This window comes from Tenrec ecaudatus, chromosome 7 (genome assembly GCF_050624435.1).
Source record: "Tenrec ecaudatus isolate mTenEca1 chromosome 7, mTenEca1.hap1, whole genome shotgun sequence".
NCBI lineage: Eukaryota > Metazoa > Chordata > Mammalia > Afrosoricida > Tenrecidae > Tenrec > Tenrec ecaudatus.
The window spans coordinates 125,883,927-125,906,853 of record NC_134536.1 but is presented as its reverse complement, the minus strand read 5'-3'; the positions used below and the strand labels follow the sequence as shown (position 1 = coordinate 125,906,853).

The 22,927-nt window shown below is 47.8% G+C and overlaps 1 protein-coding gene across 2 annotated transcripts in view; it reads right to left on the bottom strand.

Annotated features, from left to right (window-relative positions):
- Positions 1 to 7,136: 7,136 nt before the first annotated feature.
- The window catches only part of CLIC5 (chloride intracellular channel 5), a 193,455-nt gene continuing 177,664 nt past the window's right edge, over positions 7,137 to 22,927 (bottom strand). For both annotated transcript variants that reach the window (XM_075554086.1, XM_075554087.1), the window contains exons 5-6: positions 16,172 to 16,356; positions 7,137 to 8,833 (exon numbers count right to left, since the gene is read on the bottom strand). In XM_075554086.1, the coding sequence (XP_075410201.1) occupies positions 8,666 to 8,833; positions 16,172 to 16,356 (353 nt within the window). In that variant the 3' untranslated portion in view covers positions 7,137 to 8,665. The remainder of the gene's footprint in view (positions 8,834 to 16,171; positions 16,357 to 22,927) is intronic.

The following is a 22,927-nucleotide window of genomic DNA, read 5'->3' as shown; positions in this document are numbered from 1 at the left end:
GGTTTCTGAGCCTGTAACTTTTTACAGGAATAGAAAGCTTCATCTCTCTCTCTTAGAGCCACTGGTGGTTTTGACCCGCTGACCTTGTGGTTAGCAGCCCATTGTGTAACGACGATATCCTTGGGGCTTCTTCTCACAGTCTATTAGTGGGAAAAATAGTACAAGCACACCATTTTGACCTCAGGCTACTGGCCTCCCTCCCCTAGATAATGTGTCTTTGTCCCTTTTAAGACTTCATCAATTGTCTTTAAATTATATTTTAATGAATTATTATATTGGGAAGAAAAAGCTAGTTGACAGTCCCTCTGGTTCCACCCAAAACCACCAGTAGAAATTTGTTGATCAAGAAAAACTATTTATTTCAAGAACGAAGACTATCACCTTGCCAAATTCTTAGTATACCATAAGGGGAAGACATTCACAAGATTAAGGGCCACAAGACAGTTAAAGTTTATTGTGCCAACCTGGCTGATAAACACATGTGAGATTAATTGAAGGGCAGAGAGATAAATGGCTTGGTAAGCCTCGCTTTTCTATTTCTCGGGTCTCTTGCTCTCTGATGTACCAGGGTGCAGCTGCCTTAGCCAGTTCCCTGCTTCATCTGGCAAGGCTCACTTCCTGCAAGACAGTCCTGAGGAGAAATCACATGGACCTACCCTGATGCAGCCCTGGGTGCTGGAGCAGCGATGTGGAGACTCCCACCAGCGCTGAGATGCTTACACGTTCACTGACTCAGCTTTCCTCCTGTAGTCAGCATCACTGTGTGTGTTTTGTGAGATGGAGGAGGTCTTTGCGGATTGCTGTCAGACATATGGGCTAATGGGCTAATGTTGGACTTGTGGGCTTGAGCAGCACTGGGTTGGGATGTTTTCTTGATGTGCACTTACCCTTTATAGAAACTCTCTCTTATACATATAAGTTTCTGTGGATTTGTTTCTCTAAAGTGCCAGACTAATGCTTTTAGCACCTAGAGCTCACAACATACTAGCTTAGAATTCATGGCACCCTGAGTTGAGGTCTTGAATGGGTCTGTTGTTGAACACAGTTTATCTTGAGAAGACAGAAACTACTTCCTAGGAGAGCAATGGTGGTGTGGTGGTTAAGTATTGGGCTGCAATCCAAATGGTCAGCAGTTCAAAACCACCAGCAGCTCCAAGGGAAAAAGACTGGCCTTTCTTCTTCTGTCAACAGTTACAGTCTCAGAACCCACCAGGGGTCATGTGGCAATGAGTCAATGGTGGTGAGTTTGGTTTCTTCTTTCCTAGAGCAGATTGCTAAATTGTTTTTACCTAGTCCCTGCGTTGTTTGCACAGAAAGAGGGAAAACTTTTTTCCTTTACAAGTGTAGGGAAATAGCTTGGTTTCATTTCTAACATGTGTTCTTATGACTGTGGCTGGTGAGTCATGGAAACCCCAGCACAACTGAATGAACTGTTGCCCAGTCTGGTACCATCCCCACAATTGGCTGCAGATTAGACCATTGTGATTCATCACTTTTGATTGGACCATTGTGATTCATAGGTTTTGATTGGCTGATGTTTGGGAACAGATTGCCAGGCTTTTATTTCTAGTCTGTTTTAGTCTGGAAGCTCCACTACTGAACAATATGTACGCCACACCCCACTCCCCGAGACAGACTGGTGGGGGTTTCTTCATGAGGTTCACTGGCTAGGAATTGAACTTGGGTCTCCCTCATGGGAAGTGATGAATCTTTCATTATAGCACTTGTGTCCCTCTTGACAATAGCACCCTCTTTTTATTAAAAAAAAACATCTTGGGAATAATTTCATCTGGGGGAGATAACGGGTTGCTTATCCCCAGTGCTTTGCTTTAATACCATAGGTCTGCTTTATATTCTTCTTTTATTCTTATTTGTATTTTCTAAAAGTTTTACAGTGTAAAAAACATGTTTAGGGGGAAATGCACTTGTTTTAACTCCTGTACAAAGAGATGATTGTCACTTCCAAGCTTCTGGTCCTCACTGGATATTTAAAAGCTTTTCATCTTCTCTGCTGAAGAAATAAATGCTGTCCCTACTGTTTTAGAAGAGTACATCTTTCAGAAGTTTACTGGAAGCATATTAGCTAACATAGACACCCCTATTCTCTGTCCTTATCACCACGACTTCAGAATCATGGTGAACTGGTCGTCAGGGACTAGAGGGAGATGCATGTGAGGGCTAAGGTGAACCCTGAGCCATGGCCTCTCGAGCCAATCACTGATAAACACTGTTGGAATCTATTATTTGCTATGGGTGAGATAAGGTGAAGTACGGCACAGGAATCATTTAGCCTATGCCCCATCCCATGAAGGAGCTTGTTTTAAGTAGAAAGGGTGGTAAGGAGTCACTAACATCAAGGAAGCAACTGTAACTACACACACCTCAGAAATATGATGGGATTATTTCCAGACCCCCACACAGGTGACCCTGTGAGAGAGATGCAGAGGGAGATTGAGAGATAGATACAAAGGAGAGAGCCATGTGAAGACACCGGCAGACATTTGGAGGAGACTATACTTCCACAAGCTAAGGAAATGGCCTATGAAATAGTGGGGGCTGATAAGTGCAAAATCTGCAGAGCTCATGGGCAGGTTGAAAACCCTTAGGCCAGAGCAAATGCGACGATGGGATTTCTTCTTCCTCTATGAAACCTTGATTTTGTTCTTTCGGTCTTCCGAGTGATGGATAAAGTCCATACAATTACCCAGGAAACTCTCCTTGACTTAAAATCAACTGGTCATCCACGTTAACCACGACTATGAAATAGCCTCACAGCAACACTCAGGCGGATATGTATTTGAATGGATGGTTAGTATAATCTAGCCAAGTCGACCCATAAATTAATCAGCTAGTACGGTCTAGACACTCACATGTAAGTCTGGCGATAAAGGTTTTAGGCATTGAGATTCTTTCTGAAGGAGGATTAAACTAAAACTCAATTGCATGTGTGTGTATATTATTCAGACCCTTTCCAAAATTTGAATTGAATATCCTTTGTACATCTGTGAGCACAGCAACCCAATTGCAGGTAAGTCCTCGGGGTCATTTTCATTGTATCTAGATGAAGACTTAATTGATGTAGATTTAGAAAATATAAGAAACTGACATGAATGGGAATTGATTATAGAAAATATCCTGAAAGCTAGTTTAAAACACACAAACACACACACACACACACACACACACACACACCTAATATCCATGCATTTTCTAATGTTCAGCTTCATTCCATTAAAGCAGAGTAAGATTTCCCAATAGGTGGAAAGTTCTATTTGGTTAGAATTTTATTCCACTTGAAATAACCCTCAATTGCCAATTAGTACCCTTCATCTTTGCCCAAGGTCACATGGTAATTTAATGAGGAGCTCAGAATTAGAATTCTGATCTCCTTGGTCTCCATTTTGAGCTTCCTACCTCTCCATTCTAATTCCCCATGTTTTCCCAACAGGGAAAAACTTACTGGGGACTCTGGAGACCCTTATACTATGAGATACTAAGAGAGACAGCTCACAAAACCTTGAAATATAATGAGATACTATAACTTTCAAGGTCAGTTTTTGTCAAAATCTGAGATTTGGTATCTTCTCTAGAACAGAACAATCTTCCTAAATGCCATATTCCCTCTGCCCTTTTGGCACCCTGTAGATTGTGCTGGAGACTGAGACACAGAGATGAAGTCCCCCATGCTCCCAGGAGTTGACCAGGCTGAAGAACACCCCCCGCCCACTCATTCAATCCATGGCAACCTGAGGTGCTTCCTCATGGAGTAGTCTGGTGCCCCTCACAGAGTCTGGGATGTTTTTCAGGGCTGGACACCCCAAGTCAGGACCCGTTCAGGGCTTGCTAATTCCAGTGTTTCTAAATTAAGAGGTCTGAGGATCACTTTTGTAATCTTTGAAAATAAACCAGCTTTATTTGAATCAGTCAATACCAATCAAGACTGTGAAACAGTTATAACTGCTTCAGATTCATGAGGAAAACACACATCTTTATCTTCATTAGAAGGCATTGTACATTTATTAAGGCTTAAAAGCACGTCTTAGTTATCTTCTCACCACAGTTAAAGGTCTCAAGAGAACCATCATTTGGAGTGTCTTTAAAATAAAATGCTTGTTATTTTGCTAAATTAGTCAGCTCTCCAACTTACAAGCAGGTGGTTAGGGAAATCAGACAAACTCAAAACATTAGCAAGATAGTTCATAAATAGATGCATAGTCAATACTGTCAGATCTCCAGCTAGACATAAAATACCTTAGATAATTGGATCCTTAACACTATGTTTTGCCAAAATCAGATAGACTTTATAGAAACACAAATTGGCCCAAACTCAATAAAGAGGCAATATTTAATTGAGTTGGTGTGGGGTGGGGTGTGAGATCAAAGAGGCATGGGTTCTAGTTCCTTAACAAACATTAAAGTTATATGCATTTTGGATCCTATTTAATTATGAAGTGAAAGAATCCTAAAACTGGAAGAACAATGGCCGAGGGAGGGGAATATGCCTTCATGAGAAGGGGGCTCACTGTTTGATTTGGATGCAAGGGACACACATGACCATGGGCCATGTGTACGAAAAGGGCCGAAGGCAATGATGTGATCAAGAATGTTCTCCTGCAACCGATCAGGAGTCATTCAAACAGTGCACTCTTCTTTCTCCGATGATGATGTCCGAAGATCCATTTCAAGGCCGGACCCGAAATAAGGAAGTCATCCCTTGGGAATCATTGAGCTTACTTTTCATCACAAATGAATGCTCAATTCCTTCAGGGTTAGTTCTTGGGACACAAAAGAACCTCCTCACACTGTCTTTTCAAAAGGGTGTGTTATGCCAGAGCTTGAAGAGACCACGAGGGAGACATCAGCCTCTGGGTTCATTCTACTGCTGAGATGCTGTCTAGCCAGTGAGGAAAGGGGTGTGTCACGGCAGTATTGGGGGAGAACATATGCAGCCACTAGGTTAATTTCATTTCAGACTCTACCTTTTTAAGAGAGGAGTCTGTAAATGGTGCAAAAGGTTGACATGATTGACTGATAACTGAAGGCTTGGCGATGAGTCCAACCGAGGCTCCTTGGAAGGCAAGACCTACTTTAAAAAATCATTCACGGACGCCCGCATGGAGCATGGTTCTATGACACACAGGGTCACCATGAACCAGAGCTGACTTGAAAGCCACAGGTGCTGGTTGGCTCAAGATGGGCAACTCAGATCTCGGCCTTCCTGTCTTTGCCTTCTTATTTCCATTTGCTCCAGCCTCACTGATTTCTGGAGGGGTCTGATCTTCAAGGTCAAGTCCACACACGGTTCATTTTGTGATGATGCTAAGATCCTTCGTCTTGTCTGTCTATAGAATGGACAGTGTGTACAGGGGCTCTGAGGAACATCAGTCAGTCAACGGGACAAGTGGCAGGAAACACGGTTCAGGAAATCTCACTGTTGGCACAGCCTCTTTGTCCTAAAAGATCAAGATTCTTCACTGGCCCCAGCAGCAGGACCAGGTAACCCTGAAAGCAGGGCCATTTCCCAGGCAGATGAAACTCGTTTCGGGTTGCCCAGTCCAAGAAGCTCATTGATTGCTATTTCACTTCTCAGCCTGTTTCTTTGGTAGCTATCACCCCTGGTTTAAGATAGCCAGGCTTGTGTTTATGATTCTGAATGGTTAGGCTTCCTTTAACAGGAGAAGGAGGCTTCTGATTGGAGGAATGGTGCCATCCTTCGATCAAGATTTTATTAATTCAGTTCATCTTTTCCACCCACCCAAGCCTCACCCAACATCTTTTCAAGTTAACTGAAAGGATGTGCAGCAGATGGGTAAATTCAACCCGATCATTCTGAGCTTGAATCCTACGTCTCTCCCTCTGCCTCCCACTAAGCTACCCCAATAAAGCACAGTAGCGTGAAAGCCGATGGGCAAAAGTAAATACAGAATAGAAGAACACTCAACACAAGTGAGTCTCTGACTCTGTGCCACTGAACCGCTCCGAGGAATCAAATGCCAGGGGCTAGCCAACGCTTCCATCTGTTCTAGGTTGGTTCTTGGGACACCAAAGGCCCTTGTCACAGTTCTGGGGAGATGGTTTGCCATGCTTAAAACATGATCATCACCAACCCCCTGACAAGGCTTGGGAACCTTGAGACCCTTAAGAAACAATCTCATTTGGGAAAAAAAATAAATCAGAAGGTAATATTTATATAACTGTTTTAAAAAAATATTCGATGAACATGGTGTGAAGATCTTCTGGTTTTATGGCAGCAGTCTCAATAATCGACTAAGTAAATTTTTAAAAAGGTGTTTATGATTTGAGTATCCACAAGTGCCTTCCTTTCATACAAAGGGGCTTCAAACATATGGAATTTAAGGCTAATGCAGTTTTCCCACCAACTTTCTGAAGTCTCCACTCAGACTTTGCTATCATTTTCCACACGACTGTCGCCTTCTTTACAATACGGTTGTACTATCGATTGAGTGCCGGCTATCCAGTTCCTTCCTGTCGTTATTCGTGCAGCAGTCACAGAAGGAACAGCTGGGAAGAAGGACTTGCTTGGGCTCCTTGGTTTCGAAAGAACAGCCAGCTGCTGAATTCTGAACAGCAGGTAAGAGGATCCTGCAAACTCCCCCTCAGGATGGCGCTGTGCCAGCCACCTGGCACTCCCTTCCATTTCCCAGACCCCCACCCCTTCCTCTCCAGGTTGTGCTTCACAGAGTGTTTGTGGGCCAGAGGAGCTGTGGGTCTTGGGGCACCTGCCGTGCTGAGAGGGGAGGAAAGGATTTGTGAGTGCAACAGGATTTCACACTAATTAAAAGGACTTTGGGGTCTTCCAAACCTTCATTCCCCAGAGACCCGTCGCAGGCTTTCCCCCTGCAGTTCAAATGACTGTCTCCTTGTCAGTGGCCCCTTCTAAACATCCCCAGGGACAAGATTTCCATGGAAAGGTTCCTTCAGAGGTCGGAAATGAATCGCCTCTTTCTGCCTCTTCAAAGCTCTCTGAGGCTTATAATTCGCTTCCCTGTGAAGTTCCTCCTTCCATGGTTGGCTGAAGGGGCCCTCCCACTCCCGCCCCTCAGACCGCATCAATGGGTCACCCTTGTCCTTCAGAGCTCCCTGGAGGCAGGTGGGCCCAGGGATTGCTGGGGCTAGAAGGTGTTGATGTTTCTATGGAAAGGACCCGTGCAGTCCTGCCCTCGCTGAGAAATGAGGCAGGTCCAGGGGCTTTGCCACACCGCGGGGCCCCGCCCTCGAACAACAAGCAGCACACAAGGAAGCATTGTTGAAGGCCAGGGCCCGTGGCGGATAGATTTCTTCATGGGGCGTTCACTGAGAGGCGGGGTGCCGATGCGTTCATTTTCCCCAGCCCTTCATGCTTAGACCAGGTAGGGTTTCTAAGGCGGTGAACCTCCGGGAGAATGACTGAGGAGTGAAATCTTTGCTCAGAAATATTACTGTTTCATCTGAAGATCGGAACAATAACCTTGATGAATATGCGTTGTTTTCTGCGTTCACATCACATGGCTTCCCCATCAGAAAGGCCCAAGGACTCTCTTCTTAAGGTACTCCATGATCATGCCACCCAGGAAACCTGTCTCTTGGCCACCAGAGGCTGAGGCCGAATCAGTTGGGAGCTACTAGTTGAGAGCACCCGCAGCTAATAGATCCACATCCTGAAGATAGTTGGAGAGATTGGAAAAGAGAATTTTGGCCAATTCTTGGGGGGTTGGTAGTTACTTGAAACCGTCAGGGAAAGATTGCTCAGAAGAGGGAAGCCCTGTCCAGAGGATGTCCAGAGAACCAGGCCTCATCAAGAACCTTTTATTTCCACTCAACCATCCCCCTCCCACTCACAGGAACGAACCACACTCATTGGTAAGCATAGGCAAACCCACGCAGCTTGTCTCCAGTGAAACCTCTACCACTTCTGCGGGCCACTCCCATGGCTGCTAGACCCTGTGGGTCTTTTGGCATCGACAGGCTCGCACAGCCTTCCCCTGGCTGGTCATCCCTGGATGAGACTGCATGTCCATGACCTTCCTCGGCCATGTCTGGACAGCATGGGCACCGGCATGCGCAGCAGCACTGCACCGTGCAAACGGAGAACAGAGTGTCGGGAGTGATTCTCCCCGTCTTGCTATCGGTGTCCCATGGCAGGAGTGTCAGGAACGTGGTGGCTGAAGGTGTGTGTGCCAGATGCCCAAATCCACAGCCAGCTGTTCCCCTTCCATTCCCTCCCTCTGTCTCCCCTAGCACGGCAGCAACGTCTTTCTAAGAAGTACGAAACTGGCCATTGGAGTGAGTGACAAAGAAGGGGATGGGAGAGGAGGTCCGTGTTACATTCTGCTAATGCAACTCAAAATACATTGATATTGCAGAAGGTGCCAGGGACAAGCATTTGGAAACTGGGATTTTTTTCCCAACACACAAGGAACCCAGATGGGGCCAGCAGGCTGATGGGTTGACAGCTGACCAGTTCTTGGGTGGTGAGGCAAAGCTGACCTATCCTAAGCTAGCAAGCTGGAGTTCCCGTGAGTTAGCAAGAAGTGGCTGTGATTAAAGCAACAACAACAACAACAATAATAACAAACATCCCCCGAGGAAGCGTGGAAGAGGAAGCCGTGTAGCTGGAGTCCTTCGGAGAGTTCTTCAGAGCAGTGAGGGGTCAAGACGGCTGAGCTCAGGACCGGCTGAGGCGCTTGGCAACGTCCGCGTAGGCCATCTCAATCTCGTGGTCAGCTGCACAGGTGTTGGTGAACTCATCCCGGGCGTAGGCATTCTTGAGGTACCGCCACAGGCCCGTCATCTCAGTTGGGATATTGTAGTTGCGGTATCGCTTGGCCACAATCTAAAGCAGAGAAGACAGAACAAAACTGGAGTGACACGTGCCACAGACCGTGGGCGGGTGGAGCCGCATGGACTGGCAGGTAGCACATGTCCGCAATGGCAGGCCACTGTGTTACCTTCCTTTTGTTTTGTTTTATAGTTCTTAAATACATCTGAGAGCCCCTGCGTGGTATCAGACTCGGCTGCTAACGCAAAGATCACCGGTTCAAACTCACCGCCTTGTACTGCAGCCTGGAAGCCCAATGCAGCGGTTCTGCTCTCTCCGTTCCGGTCACTGTGAGTTGGAATTGACATCATCACAACAAACTTTGTTTGGTTTGGGGTGGGGCCAGTCATTGACTGACTGCTAAACTGAAGGTTGGAGGTTGGAGCCCACTCTGAGCGGCCTAGGAAGGAAGTCTTGGCTGTCTAATTCCTTTGTGGTAGATCCTAGGTCATTCTAGGTCGGGTCAGATGCCCAATAAAGAAAAGCCTATTTCAATCCCATTTAACAGATGAGTCAAGTACGGCACCCAGGAAACTCGCTGGGTTGACTCTGACTCATAGGGACCCTATTAAGACAGGGTAGCACTGCCCCTGTGGGTTTCCACATCATCACTCTTTACGGGAGGAGAAAGCCTCATCTTTCTCCTGGAGGGCAGCTGGAGGTTTTGAATTTCTGACTTTGTGGTGAGCAGCCTAACACATAACCACTCTGCCACGAGGGTTTCCAAGGACATGATAAGGCAGAGTCAAACTGCCCCACAGCTGCTTCCTGGGGTGGCAACCTCCACGGTGTATTTTGCCTTCTGAGTTCTTCAGTACTGACTTAATAATTTTTAATATCAAATTATGTTGGTTAAAGTAACTGGTTTGGTGTGGCCACCAACGAAGCCACCCCACCATTTTCTACCCAGCTGAAGTGTGGCTAATAAGCAAAGGTCAACCAGGGAATGCTCAAGCCAAGGCCAACCACTGGGTCTCCTCGGCCTCCCTCGCTGCCCACTGCCAAGGGGAGGGCCTCCTGCATTGGCCCAGAACTTGGGAGAAGGGCTGCGCTGACTAACGAGCAAGCCCTTTCCTGAGTGGTGCTCTGACCGGGGATGCTGCCAGTGTGGGCGAAAAGGGTCCACACCGAGGTCAAGGCGTCCATCCGGAGATCCTTTTCACAATCTACAAACTGAGTAGATGGAGCAGCCTCCCGTCTTTGCATCTTTATTTCCCTGGGTTTTAAAGGATATAATAGTGGCTTTCGAGTCATAGAACTGCAACTTATGAACTGCGTTTTGTTTCTGTGAGCAGGGGCGGGCATGACCACTCTGCTAATTCAGGGTCCCAAGGTCAGCTTACTAAATAAGGGCCTGAAAATGTCCTCCCACCTAGAGCCGTCATCCTCGGTCTTGGCCACTGTCCCTTCACCCTGTGGTTGCACTTGATGAGAGAGAACTAGAAGGGGGCCAGACAGAGAAAGCTTAAGGCAGCTCTCCATGAACACCCGGGCCAGAGCCACTGCTCCATGAGGGAAGATGGGCCTAAGAGCGAGCCAAGAGGGGGCGAGGGGGGAAGAGACAGAGGCACAGAGCGGGAGGATGTGCACACCAAGCTCTGACGTTCGAGGGAACGTCCGTGCTTATGTTCTGAATTTGCTCTTTCATATGAAAGCAGTTAGCTCCCACAGCCCAGATTAAGTTTGGGTGTCTGAAGCCAAACTGGAGGCCTGACTTGGCTCCTCCTTGGAGCTTTTGGAACTTCAGAGGTTTGCCAGGTCTCTGGGATCTGATAAGCTGCATCAGCAGAAATCCAAGGAGACACGAGGCAAGACCTAGACTTTCTTCCCTCGCAGGCTCTCCTGTCTCTGATCCCCAGTTCCTCCGAGTGAACCTCTCCTGAACCCATCCAAGAAGCGGACTTAGTCAATTAGGGTTGGAAGGCATGGGCAGAGTCAGGGGGAGGCACCGGGCCAGGGAGATCTATTTGTTTACCTTATTCAGCAAACCAGCTCTTTGGTGAAAAGTCAGTAAGCATTGAGTCCGGAAGGAGGAGAGGAGGGGAAGAGGAGGTAAGCAGGAAGAACTATAATCCATATCCCTTCTTTTTAGCTAGGAGACGAAAACTTCCTCCCAGATGCTGCTGCTAGTTGGTGACAGATACAGGACTAAGAACTTTGTCTCCTGGCTGCCTACTCACTGCCATCTAACTAAGCAGTGAGTAAGTCATTCTAACTCTTAGTGACCCTATAGGGCAGAGTAGAACTGTCCCCGTGGGTTTCTGAAGTTGTACATCTGGTCAGAACCAGGAAGCCTCATCTTTCTCCCCCTGTGCTTCTGATCGGTTAGAACTGATGACCTTGGGGTTAGCAGGCCGGCTCTTCACCCATCACACCATCAGGACGACTCCTTCCTGGCTGTTAGAACAGGGCTTTTTCCTTCCTGACACTCTGATTCAGTGAGTCTGGACTGGGAGCTTATCATGCCTAATGATGCCACTCGTTTCTCAGGAAGCATAGGGAGAAAGAGAGCATGTAGCATTGCCAACATCAAAGGCACTGGGCCCGAGAGCATTGAATTGTCCCCTAATCCAAAGTGTCATCCTAGTCATAGATGGTGCTTGTCCAGCCAATACAGGCGTGCATGGTCCCTCCCAGGGACCAGCTGAGGCCCGTGTGGGCATCAACGCAGGCACAGCTGAAGAGTTTCAGCTCAAGCTTGTGTGTACTCTGGTTTGAACTTCAGCTAACAATGATGGGTGGCTATCTCCCTCCTCCCTGGTGGCATAGTAGGCTAAGCATTGGGTTGGGTATCAGAAGCTCAGCAATTTGAAACCACCAGACACTGCAGGAGATAGATGAGGCTCACTCCTTCTGTAAAGAGTTGCAGTCTCAGAAACCCACATGGGTAATTCTAGCCTATCCTCTAAGGTTGCCATGAGTCAGAACTGACTCAATGGTAGTGTTACTGCAGTACAGGTTTACAGCTTTGGAAACCCGCAGGGTAGTTCCACTCTATCCTCTGGGGTTGCTGAGTCAGATTGGACTGAATGACTGAGAGTTTTAAGATGCTCTGGTATTATGACAGGGCTCTCAACAAGTTGTTAATCACAAGGTTAGCGGTTTGAACCCGCCAGGTACCCTGCAGGAGAAAGATGAGGCTGTCTGGGCCTATAAAGGTTTAAAGTCTCAGAAACCCACAGGGTCAGTTCTACTCTGTCCTTGAGGGTCATTATGAGTCAAAATCGACTCCATACCAGCGAGATAAGTCCAGCCTGGCCATCTCTCTCTGGTGCCGCCACTTGGCTGAATCTAACAGGAGTAGCTGGTACAGCAGAGATATGGGTTTTCAGGGTCCCAGCCCCAGAGTCTTCTTTTTATGCTTCCTGCATCATTCAATATTTTTACCATAGAATTTTTCAATATAACAACTAGAGGGTTGGATTTTTACAGAGTCACTGTACTAAAAAGAACTAGTCGGCATCAATCATTTTCAAGAGCTAGCATACGAGCAAGAACCATTAGAACTGCAGGAAGAAGTCCAAACACAAGGCTCCAGGAATTGATGGAATACGAACCAAAATGTTTCAGCAAGCTGATGAAGCCCGGGAAGCGCTCACTCAGCTATGCCAAGAAATTCAGAAGACAACTACTAGGCCAACTAACAAGAGATCCCTATTTGTACCCATTCCAAAGAAAAGTAACCCAACAGAATGCACAAATTAAAGTACAGTATCATTAATATCACATGCAAGTAAAATGTCATTGAAGATCATCCAACAAGGTTTGCAGCAGCACCTTGGCAGAGAGCTACCAAAGGTGCAGGCCAAATTCAGAAGACATGGAACAAGGGGTAGCATTGCTGATGTCAGGTGGATCTTGGCTCAAAGCAGAGGATACCAGAAGGATGTTTACTTGTGTTTAATTGACTATGCGAAGGTTGTTGACGGTGTAGATCACAACAAACTATGGATAATCTTGAGAAGAATGGGCACTGTAGAAAACTTAGTTGTGCTCACGCGGAACCTGCACATGGACCAAAGGGCAGTTGTGCAAACAGGCTTAGAATCAGGAAAGGTGGGCATTAGGGCTGCATCCTCTCGCCATAGTTATTCAATCTGTATGCTGATCAAATAACCAAAGAAGTTGGATTCTATGAAGAAGAATGCAACATCAGACTTGGAGGAAGGCTTATTAACAACCTGCAATATGCAGATGACACAACCTTGCTTGCTGAAGGTGAGGAGGCCTTGAAACACTTGCTGATGAAGATCAAGGAGTGCAGCCTTCAGTGTGGATTACACCTCAATGTATGGAAGACCCAAATCCTCTCATCTGGGCCAACATTGTGAAACGAAGAGAAAGATTGAAGTTGTAAGTTATTTCATCTTGCTTGGATCCATAATAAATGCTCATGGAAACAGCAGTCAAGAGATCAAACTACCCATTGCAGTGGGTAAGTCTGATGTACAAGACCTCTTTAAAGTGTTGAAATGCAAAGATGTTACTTTGAAAACTAAGGTGCACCTGACCTAAGTCGTGGTATTTTCAATCACCTCATATGCAGGTGAAAGTTGGACATTGAATAAGGAGTACTGAAGAAAAAGTGATGCATTTGAGCTATGGTGTTGGTGAAAAACATTGAAAGTACCATGGACTACCAAAAGAGCAAGCAGGTATGTCTTGGAAGAAGGATAGCAGGATCCTCCTTAAAGATGGTGAGACTTTGTCTCATATCCTTTGGACTAGTTGTCAGGAGAGACCAGTTCCCGGAGAAGGACATCACGCTTGGTAAAGTGGAGGATCAACAAGGAAGAAGAAGGCCCTGGGCAGGATTCAGTGACACAGCAGGACCACGGTGGGCTCAAACAAGCACCATTGTGAGGCTGGCACAGGACCGAGTGGTGTTCTGTTCTGTTCTATTGTCCTACAAGTCAGAACCACCTTGACAGCACCTAACGACATAACGGCCCCGAAGTCACAACGAAGCACTTGGAAAGGCAGGTTTGGAGGTAAGAAAGCTTCTCCGTGACGCTGAGAGGGAACTCAGTATCCCCAAGGCACACACTGATCAAACGATCAGTCAATAAGTGTTTACTATCGGGTCACCATGTGCCCACCGTCCTGCTGGGGGAAGATCCCACACCAAGAGCTCATTGCTGGAGGAGATGGTTAAGACAGAGATCTGTGTACAGGCAACCAGTAACCAACTGCCATCAAGTTGACGCTGACTCATGGCAACTCTGTGTGTGCCAAGGTAGAACTGTGCTCCTCGGGGTTTCATTGACTGGTTTTTCAGAAGTAATCCCTAGGCCTTTCTTCCTGAGGCACCCCTGGGTGGGGCTTGAGCCACCAACCTTTGTGTGAGTAGTCAAGCACATTAACTCTTTGCACCACCAAGAACTCGGTATAACTAGGATCCCCCTGCATTTTCCTAGAGGCTGGTAAAAACCAACCCAAACTCAGGGCCTTCAAGTTGATCCTGACCCGTGGCGAAACTATAGGGCAGAGTGGAACAGCTTCATAAAAGAGTGTCCAAGACGGGAACTGTTTTTCTGTTTCGGTTTTGTTTTTTGTTTTACTGTGCTATACTGACATTTGATTTTTATTTATTTATTTTATTAATTGGGACTAATACATCGATCACATCACAGAATTTCACATTTGCTACCACAATCAGTTTCCAAACATCCTTTTTAGACCGTAAGTCTTCATGGCAACAGACGGCCTCACCTTTCTCCCTTGGGAGTCGGTGGGTTTGAACCACTGACCTCAGAGCTAGCAGCCCAACACATAACCCACTGCACCAACAGGGCCCCTTTTTAGGCTGGTTGCTCATCAGGAAATGATGGGGAAAGTGTTAACTTAGAGAACTTAGCAGGGTAGGGCTGCTGTCTCGGATGAGAAGAGAGAGAGCTTCCTTGTTCTGTGTTGCTCTAGAGCAGGGGCCCTCAAACTAAGGCCCGCAGACCACATGTGGCCCGCCGGGTGTTTTTGCCCCATTTTCATTTTTTTTAACTCTAAAATAAGATACGTACAGTGTGCATATGAATTTGTTTCTAGTCTTTTTTTGAAACTATAGTCTGGCCCTCCAATGGGTCTGAGGGACAGTGAACTGGCCCCTGTTTAAGAAGTTTGAGGCCCCCTGCTCTGGAGACTAGGAGGATGGCAGGGCAGGGAAGCACATTTGGGCTCTGTAGAGAGAAAGCTGTTGGCATGGTCAGAGATTTCCTGAGGCAGATGCTCCCCAGCACCGGGACTGTCAGTCCCAGTGGCACTGAAGCCCACCATTAACAAAGCAGGAAGCCATCCCGTGTGGGTGGGAATTATCCTGGAAGACCTTGAATTACCTTTGACTCGCAGATCCTAAGAGTCGTTGTATGGGGAGGGATTGCACTGCATGTAACAGGGCCTCCCTGAGTATGATTACGTGTGACACCACCTCTTGCAGCCTCCACCTCTCATGGAGTTGAAGAGGTGAGTCTTGGCTAGAAAGAATGAGAAGACAGCCCAGTGAGATGGACAAATGTCGTTTGAGGGTATGTGTAATAGAGGTGCAGGAGTGTGGACAATGAAAACCTGGGAGAAAGAGAAGGCAAGAGGTCTTTGGACCGATGTGATGCTGCCTGGACATGTTGCCACGAAATCAATTCTAATGCACAGCCACACTCTGGGACCAGACAGTACTGCCCATGGTGTCTCCAGGGCTAAAATCTTTGCAGAAGCTGACTGCTATCATCTTTCTTCGGCAGAGCAGCTGATAGGTTTGAACTCCCAACTCCTCGGTTATCAGCCAAATAATTAACCACTTAGCTACCAAGGGACCCACAACATGGCTATACTTAATAGTCATAAGACCCCACAAGCCAAATCCATTATTGTTGAGAGGAGCACCTCGTGGCAGCCCCACATGGTAGAATACAATTGCTGAGGGATTTTTTGTTTATTGGTGGGGGTGGGGTATACTCTTTACGGAAGTAGATTGTTAAACCTTCCTTCCATGGTGTTGCTGAGTGGATTTGAACCACCAGCCACTAGTGAGCAGTCGAGTGCCTAACTATTTGTACCACCTAGGGAATTTTGATTAACAACAGCAACTAATATGATTTTGAACCCCTAGACTATAGCAGGCACTCCCCTGCTGTACTTACTTCCCAGATAGCCCTCCTGGTAGGCAATATCTGCCTATTTCACAGGTACCAACCTGTAGCTCAGAAAGGGTATGGAGTCAGCAAGCTATCAAGGCTGAACTTGGGCTCCTGCCCTTCTGGCTTGAGAGCCAGAACCAAAGCCACTGTGATCTTGGCTCAGCCTGAGATGTGAGCTGTAGGCAGAACTGACTCTGGTGAGCACTTCAGGAGGGTGCTCCCTTACCTTGACCACGTGGAGCTTGGGCAGCAGATTGCAATCAGCCAGTGTCAGCTCGTCCCCATCCAGGAACTTGCGACGGGACTCTTTTTCATCGTCCCCATAGGAATTGGCGTCTATTTCCTCTGGCAAAGGGGTGTTCAGGTAGTCATCCAGTTTCTTCAGAGCCTTGGTCAGGCCTCTCTCAAGGGCTGGTATGAGAGAGCAGAAAGATGCATCTTGATATCACCTTACACCAATGTGTATAGCAAAGTTACACACACACACACACAGCAAATGCTGTAAAGGGCATGGAGAGACTGGGACCCTCCTGCTCTGCTGCTGGACTACAGAACTGTTCAACCACTGTGGAAAGTGGTATGCCGCTTGCTCAGACAACTGGGAAGGGAAATGCCACGTGAGGCAGTTTTTGCTTGGCGGGCTATACGCCCCAAAGAAGGAAGAGCCATAATATGAACAGATAGATGCACACCGTGATCACCACAGCACCGCTCACAGGAGCAAAGAGTGGACACAGCCTAAGTGTCCACTGCTGGAGGAGTGGACATGGAATGCTACGCATCGCTAAAGGACAGTGGTGAAATGCCTCGTGGCATAGGTGGGTTTGGATGACATTGCATGGCTGGCATGAAGTCAGTCAATCACAAAAGGGCAAATACTCTATGAGATTGTTGTTATGAATGAAAACTCAAGGTAAAGATTTTTGTACCACAGCCACCAATTGTGATAGTTACCAGGGATGATCAAGTCTGAGAGAGAAGGGAAGGCAGTAAGCTAGAGGGTGGACAGGGGTCAGCTGAAGTCAAGAGGAAGATAATGTTCTACAAGAGGAGAAAATATCATTAAGGGGTGGAGTGGGCAGGACAAACTTTTGGGAAGTGTGAAAAGTTGTTTAAATTGTTGAATACAAAAACGATTGGAAATGTAAACTCTCCCTAACTCACAACAAAAGATCTTTTTTTAAAAAATGTGTCTTTAACCAACCTTCTTGCCACTGGATATGGGCATAGGTCCTTTGAGTGTGTGGCTCCCCCTGAACCCTGTCCCCCTTGTCACACTGCCAGCCCTCCGCCCACATTACAGAACACCTAGCAGCCGTTAATATACCATACCAGCACTGGAGCAAATGGCCCCAGAAAGAAAACGCTTTCAGAACAATATTTACTGTCTAGTAATTTTTTTGGTGAAAATAATATAGAAAAAGAGTGAGTGTGAAATAAAGAAATAACGGCACAGTGGCCCTAGAGCAGGAGTGTGTGCCCAGGTTTGGTGAGATGTCTAGCTGGCCCTGAGAAAGGGAGAAGGTGCCGACATGACCTCTAGGAGGAGAGAAGGTCTTCCTGGGTGTGCTGTCCTGAGAACCAAGGCGGCGTGTCTGTGATCCCAATGGAAGAGCTGTGCAGAAGGGAAGGACCTGCACCTTCGGCAGAGGCCTTCTTACCACAGTGGCCTCGCACCCATCAAGCCCGTTCCTTCTCAGACCGGCTCTACAGGACAGAGGAGAACTGCCCCCAGAGGGTCTCTGAGGCTGTAATCTTTACAGGAGCAGACCACAGTATCTCTCTCCTGCCGAGAAGCTGGTGGATTTGAACTGTTGACCTACTTGTTAACAGCCCCATGCCTACCCCATACCACCACGCCTTCCTTATCCCCAGCATAAGAATCGCAGCTGCATGGAAACCCGTTACTGCACAGCTCAAAGAATGAACACGGGAAGTACTGCTATCGAGCAGAAGACTTTCAGGGTCTGGCCCCAATATGTATTATTCAAGTAACTTATTCAGACACAGAACGGAATAAAATGCCGGAAGACCCACCACAAGACGCCACTATCACTCAAAGGGCCTCTCACTCCCAATCTATTAATCCATTCCAATCGTCGGGCATTCACCTAGAAACTTCCACCTGAGCCCGAGGACAGCCACGGAGAAGGCTCTCTGGACCATCAACCACTGCACCTGTGCCGTGAGTCCCCCCTTCTCCCCCCCCACCCAGGGCTCTGGTTTGCAGTGTGGCCCTGGGACAATGACGTCATTCTAATGGTTCATCTCAGCAGATTCAGGAGGGGGTGGGGTGGGGTGGGGTGGGGTGGTGGTGGGACATGCTGGAAGAAGCAGTCTGAGGATGGGACTCTTGCTCAGAGTTTCCCAAATGTGCCTTCTGGGAGCCACTCACCTGACCCTCCTTAGTCCTTCCACAGAAGGCCTTTTGTCTGAGACAATGGACTGACAGTGGCCCAAGATAAATCAATGGAGTGCACACTGGAATGATTGAAAACCGGCTGGAGGTTGGACCTAGTTTCTCAATACTTCCTTCTCCCTGGTGTGGCACTGAACTTGTGCTTCATCATCTGCTTTGAGTTTCCAGTTTGAGAGAAGAGAGTGAGGAGGGCTGAGAAAATATGCGTGTATTCCCCTTAGTAATTGTCTAGACAGCGACGAGATGGCAAGCCTATTCGAGGGCCAGGGAAGAGACTGGGCACTAAACAATACTTATTATGCCTCATCCCTGAAGCCCTCAGGATTTGAGTTTGTTTGTTCCCTCGCATCCCTGAACCCGTTTTATTTATGTCATGGAACAATCTTGGTTGCGCTGGAGAAAATCCAAATAAGGTATCGGTTGAAATTTGGCCAACCCACATCATCCCAGGGAAAGAAATCTAGGATGGGTGCTCCTGGAGACCCGGGCAGGTGGCTGTACAAGTGTGTGTCCCCGCCACCTGCCCGCGGTGGGACTGGGAGTCAAGTCCTGACATCTGAAGAGGAGTCTTGGATAGCAACAGAAGCTCATTTAGGTGGATAATTCAGGGTCAAGATCAACTACCTCTCCAGGCTCCCTTGTGGTTGTTGACTGATGGCCCATCTGTGATGTAGCGTGCCATTCACCAAGATGTCTTTGGCGTGTCAGTTCCATCTCTCCTCTTTATGCATTTTTGGCCTAACGTGTGAAGGTTTGAGCTGGTGGCCATCCTGGCAGCACTAAGGCAGGGAATGCGATTGGTGGGGGAGTGTGATTAGTTGGAGGCTCTGATATCTATCTAGTCAGGAAAGAGGCTGAGTGGCCTAGAGCTTGTTTGAATCTTGACCCGCCCACGGTTGATTACTGTGACCCATGAGCCTTAGGCTTCAAGGTCCTGAACCTGATTATTTTGTTCCTTCGTTTGCTGCTTCTACTGAATCCAGACCCCCCAATGGATTAGCTGTGTCCCTAATGCAACCATGTGCTGTTGCACTCCCTCATTGTGGAGACGGTTTTCTCATTCCCACGCTGGGGATTAAAGTAGCTAACTGCACATGGAGTGCTAGGGTGGGACAAATGGTAATTGTGCTTGGCTTCAGATAGAAAGTTCGGCCCGTATTCCAGTCTATCCAGAGAACCTGTGTGTGTTAGTCTGGGTGGACTAGAGAAACAAATCTAGGGAGATGCTCATATGTGTGTAAGGGAGAATTTTATATCAAAGAGCAATTGTACAGTAAGAAAACATCCCAGCCCAGTCCAGATAAAGTCCATAAGCCCAGTGTTACTCCACATGTCGATACTAGTCAATATTCCTCTTTAGGTTCACGCAGCCATGCAATAACACAGAATGCAGGAAGATCACAGGCTAGTGGATAGAAAGTTTTGTGGATCCCATGGTGGTGGAAGCATGTCAGCATTGGCATGAGTCTCTACATGGCTTCTCCTGTTCCAGGGCTCTGGCTTTATCGGCGTAGCTCCATGAGGCTTGTCAACAGCAGTGTCTCCCAGGGAGTGAGAGTGTCCAGCCTCCAATGAGCTATTTATCTCCACTGCACCTCCAAATGAGGTCATCAAGATGCAACCTGATTGACAAGCTAGACTCCACCCCATTCACTCTTAATAGTCTCAAGTGGACACCAGATTATGTAATGACAACACTGGGGAAGAAAAGTGTGCCCCCCAAAAAACCTGGCCATCAAAACATCCTATGGAGCAGAGTCAATGCTGACAGCCATGGGTCGTGAGCTGGAATGCCATGGCAACCAGACCCTGACAAGGCCACAGCGAGGTGTTGCTGGGTAACACAGGGAGAGGGCTCGTGTCTGTGCATACCAGGGCAACAACGAATGCCACTGTTATTGTACAGGGCGGCCCCTTTCTCTTGGTCAGTACATTCCTCACCACGCCAAGGGGTGGCAGAGAAGGAGCCTGTGTATGAAGCACCAACACTGAGGCCCTAAGGCTGGGGGCGGGGGGGGGGGGGCAGGTCAACAACTGTAGCTTGTCTTCTCAGAATTCTGTCATGTTCAGCGACAGCCCTGTCCCGAAGCTCCCTTTGGACCCTACTTGGTAGTAAGTCTTGTTGAGAGGCACAGCCAGAAGGAAATGAAGGCAAGCTGCCCTTGTGCCAAACATAGCCACATTACCAAATCCCAGATGCCCAGCACCATGGAGTTCTCTGCCAGTTTGCGTCCCTCCTACCTGCCAGCTCACTCCTTTGGCCCTGGCTCAATCTGGCACCCACAGAACTTAATGATCTCCTTCGGCTGACATCACCCAGGTCATGCAACAGTTCATGTTGAACTTGCTGCTCTGGTAAGAGTGTGGGGGATGTGAAAGACACCAGAGTGGCCCAATGATGTTGAAAATGTCTAAACTAGGCTGCCCTGACCCCTCCAGTCTTTGCATTAGAAACCCTTCCTTCAAAAAGCTTTCTTTCAGTATCGTGAGTGGGTCACCTTGAGGCAACAGCAAGAAAGCCTGGGGCCAGGGCACCCCAGGATGGCTCACAACCCAAGGACTTAATGGATACCCAGGCCTTTAACTGCTTTCCCCGCACCCCTACCTCCTACCCCATGAAGATTTACTCTGTACCACACACAAATGTGCTGGGTAAAATATGTGACGAGGAAACAGGAATAGTTCATAAATATTCTCAGCCATATGCAAACAATCTCAAATTTATTTTTCTCTTTTTAAAAGAGGTGGGGGTGGGGGGGTGGAGAACCCACCCATTCCTTGATCACTTCCAGATTCATTGAGGTTGATATTACATAAGACCCAATATTGTTTTCTCATCATAGAGAAATAATAACTTGGAAACAGCAATTTGAACTAAGAAAATAATATACTCTTACCGGGGGTATGGAGTCTGAATGGGGACCCAGGAGCCAAGACTCCAACCCAACCCCACAAGATCTTATAAGCACAGCTCGGCCGTGACTTGCTGGCTCCTTGGTACCGAATGCAGGGATATGGACGGACAAATGCCCACACACTTGCCCTGGGGCTCCAGCTCCACTTGGAGAGGAGCGGCTGTCCCAGGGGGTCTTTGAAAGGACTAAGACAGGCAGCGGCGAGGTGCCGAACTCCCCATGACACTGGTCTCTCCCACGGTCTGTCACTGACACATACACTTGCAGAGGGACAAAGCTTCTGACCCATGTCAGCAGCCTGGATGGGCGTCTGTCCGATTCATCATCCTCTGCTCCATTATACCCCTTCCATTGTTCTTGCCCATCTCCCCGCACCGCCAAACATGCACACTCACTCCGCTTCCCAAATGGGCCGGGATGGTTATGCCAGCAGTTATTTAAGCGCACAATGAACCTAATGAAATGGGAATGGTTACTTCTCCTCGTTTGCTGAAAAAGAACTTGAGTCTTAGGTACATGTGTATACTGCGCGCGCGCGCACACACACACACACACACAGAGATGGACCCTTTCAACCATGTAAACTACCCCTAGGGTGTATGGGGAACATGTGTCTGGCTTTGTTTGCAACTGCAATGTTCTTCCATAGGTACTACTAATCCCTGGGGAGTGGAACAGCTACAACAAGTTTTATTTCGTCCACTTTGGATTATAAACAAGTTTGATGTAATCATCTGAATAGCCATTGAGAATAATTCTCAATCCCCTGTGCTTAAAAATGCTGACTATCCCAGAGAGGCAACCACGCCCTGCTCATCTCCTTGGCATAGGAGGGGAGGGGCTGCTGGCCCTGAGAAGATGGAGTCCTGGGATTGGTGGTTTGGGAGGCACGGGTCCTGTCTCTTCTCAGTTCCAATACCCCTTCCAGACTAGCTTCCTGGATGCTGACACTGGGACTGGGGTGGGAGGGGACTGCTTGAAAACCCAATCCATGGTTACGGCAGCAATTCCAGCTGCTCGTAAGCCTTCACGGGGTTCCTCAGGCCATGAATCTTCATGGGAGCAGCGCGTGCCTCCTGAGGAACTGCTGTTGGGTTTGAATTGCTAACCTTGTGGTTAGCCATGCAATGCTCGCCAGACCGAACTCAAAGAAACGAAACTCACTGCCATCAAGCTGATGGCGACTCTCAGTGACCCTGTAGGACAGGGTCGAACTGCCCCTGTGGGTTTCGGAGACGGCAATGCTTTACTGGAGTAGACACCTTGTCTTTCTCCAGAGGAGCTGCTGGTGGTTTCAAACAGCTGACCTGTGGATCACAGCCCAATGCATAATCACTATGCCATCAGGGCAGCTGCTGACCTGACAGCGCTACCTGAAAGCCCCCAGCAGGATAAGTAAGCAAAGCCCTGTGCCGGGCTTACCAGACCCACTTCCATGACGTGCCGGTCTCTTTTCTCCCTTCATCTCTAAGCCGCTGGACCAGAAGGGAAGCACTTCATCTCCTCAGCCCCTCAGCCCTCTGACCAACACACAGAAAGCCACCTGGGCTTTCTCGTCTACACCGAGGGCACTCTAGGCTAAAAGTTGAGTCCTCTGGGTTACAAGAGGAAAGAGCAAAGAATTTAGAATATTTTAAGGCAAACATTT